This window comes from Microcaecilia unicolor, chromosome 1 (genome assembly GCF_901765095.1).
Source record: "Microcaecilia unicolor chromosome 1, aMicUni1.1, whole genome shotgun sequence".
Lineage (NCBI taxonomy): Eukaryota > Metazoa > Chordata > Amphibia > Gymnophiona > Siphonopidae > Microcaecilia > Microcaecilia unicolor.
In genome coordinates this window covers 640,876,278-640,883,986 of record NC_044031.1, presented here as the reverse complement: position 1 = coordinate 640,883,986, position 7,709 = coordinate 640,876,278, and the positions used below count along the sequence as shown (strand labels likewise).

The 7,709-nt window shown below is 41.3% G+C and overlaps 1 protein-coding gene across 2 annotated transcripts in view; it reads right to left on the bottom strand.

Moving 5' to 3' along the window:
* Positions 1 to 1,029: 1,029 nt before the first annotated feature.
* LOC115460522 (glycine N-acyltransferase-like protein 2) overlaps positions 1,030 to 7,709 on the bottom strand; it is a 53,861-nt gene continuing 47,181 nt past the window's right edge. For both annotated transcript variants that reach the window (XM_030190290.1, XM_030190291.1), the window contains one exon: positions 1,030 to 1,890. In XM_030190290.1, coding sequence (XP_030046150.1) covers positions 1,470 to 1,890 — 421 coding nt within the window. In that variant the 3' untranslated portion in view covers positions 1,030 to 1,469. The remainder of the gene's footprint in view (positions 1,891 to 7,709) is intronic.

The window sequence follows — 7,709 nt, the reverse complement described above, 5'->3', positions numbered from 1 at the left end:
TGGTAGCACTATATAAATGCTATTAGTAGTAGTAGTAGTAGTAATACAGTAAGTAAAGAGGTGGTCCTTTAAATATTAACACAGATAAAACAAAGTAATATAGAATGCATGCAGATGTAATATAGTAAATAAAGAAGTGATTGTTAAGATGTGGATAGGTGAGCTTGGCAAGAAAGAATGGTCGAGGTAGGGAATGGGAGGTGGGTGTGTAATGGGGTTAGCGTGTTGTTTTTGTGTGTTACAGTCCACTGTTAGGAATTACCCAGTTGTTATAACAAATCAGGAATTATTAGTGCACAGTATCAAATCAGATCTATATTTTGTGATTTATTTGTTGCAAAAAAAAAGATTTGTGTACACTGGCTTTATAATTTGCTATCATATCTTCAATAAAACAGGTTTATTTTCTGCCTGAGCAAGATCCTTCAGTAGAGCAGATGTTTATTTGAACCTACAGGGAACTTTTATTTTCAGTAACACAGCCCTAGACATTCCTTGTGTGCTAATTGCTCCTTAGGGTAATTACACTACACCCTTGTGTTACTGCAGATCCAGGGAAGTAAAGTAGATATGTAACTTGCATTTTCAAATTTATATGCATATCTTTTCTGCAAAATTCTACCAGAACAAAAATCAAGCGAAAGTGACTATAAATGGTTGGTATCCACAACAATTTTCAAAAAAAATATATATATACTTTTATAAGTATATAAACATAGCCCTACTGGGACAGACCAAAGGTCCATCAAGCCTAGTATCCTGTTCCAACACTGATCAATCAATCTCACAAGTATCTGGCAGAATCCCAAAGAGTAAAACAGATTTTATGCTGCTTATCCCAGTGTGGATTTTCCAAAGTCATCTTTAAATCCTGATATACTAACCGCTCTTACCACATTCTCTGGCAATCAATTCCAGAGCTTAATTTCTTGTCAAGTGAAGAAAGATTTTCTCTGATTTGTTTTAAATTTACTACGTAGTAGTTTCACTGCATGCCCTCTAGTCCTTGTACTTCTGGAAAGAGTAAACAAGTGACTCATGTCTACCTATTCCACTCCACTCATGATTTTGTAGACCTCTATCATATCTCCCCCTCAGTCTTCTCTTCTGTAAGCTAAAGAGCCTGTTTAACCTTTCCTCATAGGGAAGTTTCCCTTCCCTTTTATCATTTGGTCACCTTTTATGTACGTTTGAGAAATGGTACAAAGTCTATCAGTATGATACACTAAATTGGAATTAATTAAATCAATATGAGATTTGTCCACAGTACTGTAAAGGAAAGAAATTAGTCAATCAGACAGCAGTAGGCAACTTGATTCATTGTAAGTGTTTGGATGGAAGATAGAACAGATTTGTGCTGAGATTGGACATGGCACCTACTATGAACAACTATGTTGGCCTACTGAGAGAAACAGAGAGCTAAACTTGAGACTGAAAATAGAGAACAAGCTAGCAGAGACAATTCCAGATTAGAGTGGACTTCTGATTGGATGGCAGGTCCACTGATACCAGTTGCTCTGAGCAACGTGAAACCCTGTCTTAATTGCAGTTCGTTGTGAAGCTTCATTGACCTCTGCCACATGACAGTAGGCTGGACCTTCTTTAAGGGCAAGGAAAGGCGGCTTGGTAGTCTTTACAATTAAGCGACTCATTAACCCAATATTGCGAAACTCAGGTAGAGTATATCCCATCCTGTACTCTGCAGACTGTTCTGTAACACACCAGCAGGCAGTGTTCCCATCTGAATCCACAGCACTAAAACTAGGGAAATGGCGGATACAACGCTGTATATACTGCCGACTGCGCTCATTCCCTCCAAATCCCCAACTGTGGTTTACTTGATCGGCGTGGCACTCCTTCAAGGGAGCTATTCGAAAGATCTGACCATCTCTGCAAAACAAATAAAACAACAAGTCAGACTCTGACCAGTGCTGAACAAGGAAAGGCAGAAATGAGGAATACCATAGTACAGAACTTTATTACTGCTCAGTCAGTGGATACGTTTACTCTAGAAAGTACTATGAATAAACACATTACATTTATCCAGACCAGGGTTACTGAAGAACAGCCTGATTACTGTGACTATATTTTAAGTTGTTATTTCAATTAGAAAAACTAGCCCCCCAACATTCAGCCGGTAGTGGGCAGCGGTTTGACTGCCTGCCGCCGGTGTTAAACCCAGATAGTCAATGCTGGGATGTTTCTGATGACTGGCATTGAATATCTGGGGTTTTTTGGCCACTAAACACTTAACCGGTTAAGCCAATATTCAGCAGCTGACCGGTTAAGTTATAGTAGATAAAGATAGGACTGCTATTTAGGTGGGCCGATATAACCACTAATCACATCCGGTCTGCTGCTAAATATCCACGCCTAACTGGATAAGTCATGCAACATAGACTTAAGGTGGCAGTGGTTGCCAATTGCATACATGCTTTCAGATTTAAAAAAAAATGCCAATCTATGGCATGGATAACAGGTGGCTTTTGACGTTTTTCAAAAGCCAAAAGTTATGCATTTTTGATTTGTATTCACAATGTGTACAGCACTTGAGAGAGACAATTTGGAATCATTCATATTTGCTTGCTTTTTATTTAGATGCAGCAACTCCTCCCTTTTTCACAACCTCTCCATAAGGATCTTTTTACTTTTCCCACTGTCCTAATACCTGCTGAAGGTACTTCACTCCAAACAATGTGCCATCGAGCAAGTGTCACCATTCTCCTGTTTTCTAGTTTAAAAATGTTTTATCTCCTTTGAAAATGTGAGCAGCAGCAGCAGCTGGGTTCTAACTCTTGTCATTTAAAACAATGCACTTGTCATATATATGAGCAGTGTCCATCAGCTGTGTCTTGGCTGAAAAAAGGTTGAGAATCACTGTCCTGAACTGGGCCCTTCTGTGCCTTCTAGATACTATCTGTTAATGCTGTGGCAGATACTTCAAGTTGAATAAAAGTTACTGGACTCCTATAAAACAGGCCAAGTGTGTGCCTGGTCTAGGAAACAGTTGGTGGATGTGCAAGTGTAGAGGATGACACAATGACAATCCAACAGGGAGATCACCAAAACAACAAGACCCAACATGGGCCCCGTTTCAGTGGACACAACTGCCTGCCTTAGGGTTCACTATACAAAACTCAAATCTCTTAGACAACTGAGAGTAATGCCTGGTCCAGTAGTAAAAGCCAATGAAGCAGCAGTGTAAAGAGAAAGACACCATGGACCAGGCATTACTCTCAGTTGTCTCAGATATTTGACTTGTGTATAATGACCCCTGAGGCAGGTGGCTGTGTCTGGCTAAACATGGCCCATGTCGGGTCTTTTCATTTTTGTGCTCTAATAAATCTGCTTTGAACTTTATCTCCCTGATGGATTGTCATTGTGTCATCTTCTACTCCTGATTTGGTTCCTTTGGATTTTCATAGAGGATGTCTTTCTGCCTCTGCTGTGCATATTTGTTGGACTTGCAAAACACAGATGGGTACTTTATCACATATTGTATGCGAATGTTATTTCCTTATTTTGCATAACGGTGCTGCGATATTGGTGGAGTCCGTGCAGCAAATAGATTTATGACAAGAGTATCTATACTTGCCATTTGCCTATTTTCCACATTCAAAGACCTTGTTGACCCCCAATGAAGGCTATCTGCCGAAAGTTGGTCGAGTTGGGTCATTATTTAATAAATTGCATGTGGCAAACCCATGGTTGTCTTCTGTTTCTCTGGACTGCCTTTGCTATTCGATTAATACCTTTCAAATATTTGAACGTCTGTATCATATCACCCCTGTTTCTCCTTTCCTCCAGAGTATACATGTTTAGTTCAGCAAGTCTCTCCTCATACGTCTTGTAACGCAAATCCCATACCATTCTCGTAGCTTTTCTTTGCACCGCTTCAATTCTTTTTACATACTTAACAAGATACGGCCTCCAAAACTGAACACAATACTCCAGGTGGGGCCTCACCAACGACTTATACAGGGGCATCAACACCCCCTTTCTTCTGCTGGTCACACCTCTCTCTATACAGCCTAACAACCTTCTAGCTATGGCCACCGCCTTGTCACACTGTTTCGTCGCCTTCAAATCCTCAGATACTATCACCCCAAGATCCCTCTCTCCGCCTGTACCTATCAGACTCTCCCCGCCTAACACATACGTCTCCCGTGGATTTCTAATCCCTAAGTGCATCACTTTGCATTTCTTCGCATTGAATTTTAATTGCCAAACCTTAGACCATTCTTCTAGCTTCCTCAGATCCTTTTTCATGTTTTCCACTCCCTCCCGGGTGTCCACTCTGTTACAGATCTTAGTATCATCCGCAAATAGGCAAACTTTACCTTCTAACCCTTCGGCAATGTCACTCACAAATATATTGAACAGAATCGGCCCCAGCACCGATCCGTGAGGCACTCCACTACTCACCTTTCCCTCCTCCGAGCGAATTCCATTCACCACCACCCTCTGGCGTCTGTCCGTCAACCAGTTCCTAATCCAGTTCACCACTTCAGGTCCTATCTTCAGCCCATCCAGTTTATTTAAGAGCCTCCTGTGGGGAACCGTGTCAAAAACTTTGCTGAAATCTAAGTAGATTACGTCCATAGCTCGTCCCTGATTCAATTGGAGGCAGATGATACAATGCTATATGATTCCTCCAAGCTAGATTTACCTTAGAGAGTTTTTCTTGCAGATTCCCACAACTTTTGCTCGGTTAGGACATTCCTCTTTATTGTCTCAGAAGCCCAAACAGCCTTCATGCTGCCAATTCCAGAGACAAGCAGTGGCTGTCCCATGTCTATCTCAATTGTAGACTATTGACTTTTCCTCCAGGAACTTGTCAAAACCTTTTTAAACCCATATGTGCTAACTGCTATTACCACATCCTGCAACAACGAGTTCTAGAGCTTAAATATTCATTGAGTGAAAAAAATGTTCCTCCTATTCCTTTTAAAAATATTACCATGTAACTTCCCGTGCTGCAAATGAAAGGAAGCCCATAGGAATTGAACGGGCTTCCTCTCATTTGACGCACTGGCAATCACTAATGCGGCTTAGCAAAAGAGGCCCTGGGTGTAAAAAAAATCAATTCATGTCAAGATTTTGAAGAGCTCTGTCATATTCCCTTTCAGTCTTCTTTTTTCCAAGCTGAAGAGCCCTAACCTCTTCAGCCATTCCTCATACAAGAGGAGTTCCATCCCTTTAATCCTGTCAGTTGCCCTTCTTTGAACCTTTTCTAATTCTGTTATATCTTGCTTGAGATATGGTCACTAGAATTGCACACAGTGTTCAAGGTGAGGTTGCACCTCTGTTTCTCTTATGGTTCTTTGTTGTTTAATTGCTAAAAAAAAAAAAGTAATACTAATAAAGAGAATTTAACTAAAAAAATAAATACAATTCTGAGAAGGAGCTGTCTGTCTTAATACCTGAAATGCTCTTTGTTCCATATTCAGGATCCCAGAGTCAGTTAAATGCTGTTGTTTCAATGCATGGATGAGACAATGGTGCAGAGAAGAGGCTTATACATTTGTTAGGCACCGAAGGCCATTTTTTGAGAAAGGAGAGCCTAATTTAAAACAATGCACTTGTCATATATATGACAAGACACAGCTGATGGACACTGCTCATATATATGACAACCTTTTTTCAGCCAGGCAGTTGTGTCCACTGAAACGGGGCCCATGTTGGGTCTTGTTGTTTTGGTGATCTCCCTGTTGGATTGTCATTGTGTCATCCTCTACACTTGCACATCCACCAACTGTTTCCTAGACCAGGCACACACTTGGCCTGTTTTATAGGAGTCCAGTAACTTTTATTCAACTTGAAGTATCTGCCACAGCATTAACAGATAGTATCTAGAAGGCACAGAAGGGCCCAGTTCAGGACAGTGATTCTCAACCTTTTTTCAGCCAAGACACAGCTGATGGACACTGCTCATATATATTACACCACATACATGACCCTCACGGACATATGGTCCAACACAGCATAGCAGTTCTCATGAGCTAAAGTGCCCCTCTCACATTTCTTCTTGTACAATGCAATATATATAGAGCAGATGTAAATTCTCAAAACTGACATATTTCAATTACTAAACTAAAAATAAAATCATTTATCTTACCTTTGTTGTCTGGTGATTTTATCTTTCTAATCATCTTGTTCCCTGTCTCTGGTTTTGCTTCCCTGTGCTCCCAGCACAGTTCTGTGCTCTGAACTAGTTTTCAGAGCTCCTCTCTATTCAATATTTTTTTCTCTCCTTCACTTCCTGCCCTATATCCAACTTTCTTCCATTTTTCTTCCTCCTTCTCAAATCTATCTAGTTTCCATCTCTTCCCTTCCCTTTCCCTCCATTCATGGGCACCATCTCCTCTCTTCTTGTTCCCTTTTCCTCCATTCCATATTCAACAGGTTCTCCTATCTCTCTTCTACCCCCTTCCCCTCTCCTCCATGGGCATCATATCCTCCCATCTCACATCTCTCTCCCAGTCCCCTCCTCTCCATGGGCACCATCTCCCTTCCCCTCCTCTTTATGGCCACCATCTCCTCCCATCTCCTTCCCCTCCTCTCCGTGGACACCATCTCCTCTATCCCTCTTCCCTTCCCCTCCCTTCCATGGGCACCATATCACATACACACTCCACTTCAGATAGGATGCATTGGTCCAAGGATGCATTGGTCCAAGTCTCCTCCCCGTCCTCGGCATATTTTTCACTCTGCTCCATTCCCATACTCCAGCATCTTTTTCTCTCCTACCCCACCTCCTCCAATGCTTCAGCAGCTTTTTTCCTTCTGCCGCCCCGGCATTCACTGGCATCTCATTCTCCCTCCCCATCCCCCTGGCTACTCTTCAAACTTGCCTGTACAGACGCCAGTACTAAGCACACGCTGCTTCTTTCTAGCTGGAGCCCTCCCTCCCTCCCTCTCTAGCATCTTGCCCATAGCAAACAGGAAGCTTCATGAAAGGAGGCAGGATGCTAGAGAGGGATAGCTCTGGTTAGAGAGAAGCAGCATGTGCTTAGCACTGCCATCTGTGCAGGCAAGTTCAGGGGGGCACCAGGAGGAGGGGGAATGTGATTAATCGTTAAAATTATTAATACAAGTAAACATTTTAACGTGTTAATGTACTAAAAAAATCCTAACTCAAACATGTTATACAACTGTAACACTAATCCTATAATACAAACAGCAAGCACCGTACATATGAATAGGCAGCACTAAAAATAGTAAACCGGTTCCTAAAACACCAAACCTACCAAAGGTAAAGCAGAACAAGTGGGACTGTTACAGATCTCAGCACAGAAACTATATGCAAACAGAATACCACACCTCAGTCACACTTATAACACAGACCCTCATCAAATACAGAACAACGCATCATAAATTAGAAATATAAATAAGAAATCAAAAATTGAATTGGGAACCTTGCAATTTTAAACTCAGCATGTATACAAGACTTGAGATATAAAAACATAAACTCATTTCTTTTTGTGCCGCACACAGTACAAAAAGATCTGCAAAGCACATTTCCTAAAGCTAACATATTGCAGTTAGTAAATTAAAAATAAAAGTCTGCTTTCTTTCCAGTGGCTACTATTTATCCTTTCTCCTCCTGTCTTGTTCCATTCCCTCATTAAATCTGTTTATGACATACTGATCTTCCTCTTTTAGCTCTTTCCTCCCTTTCTGCCTCCATATTTATTGTGCTGCAATAC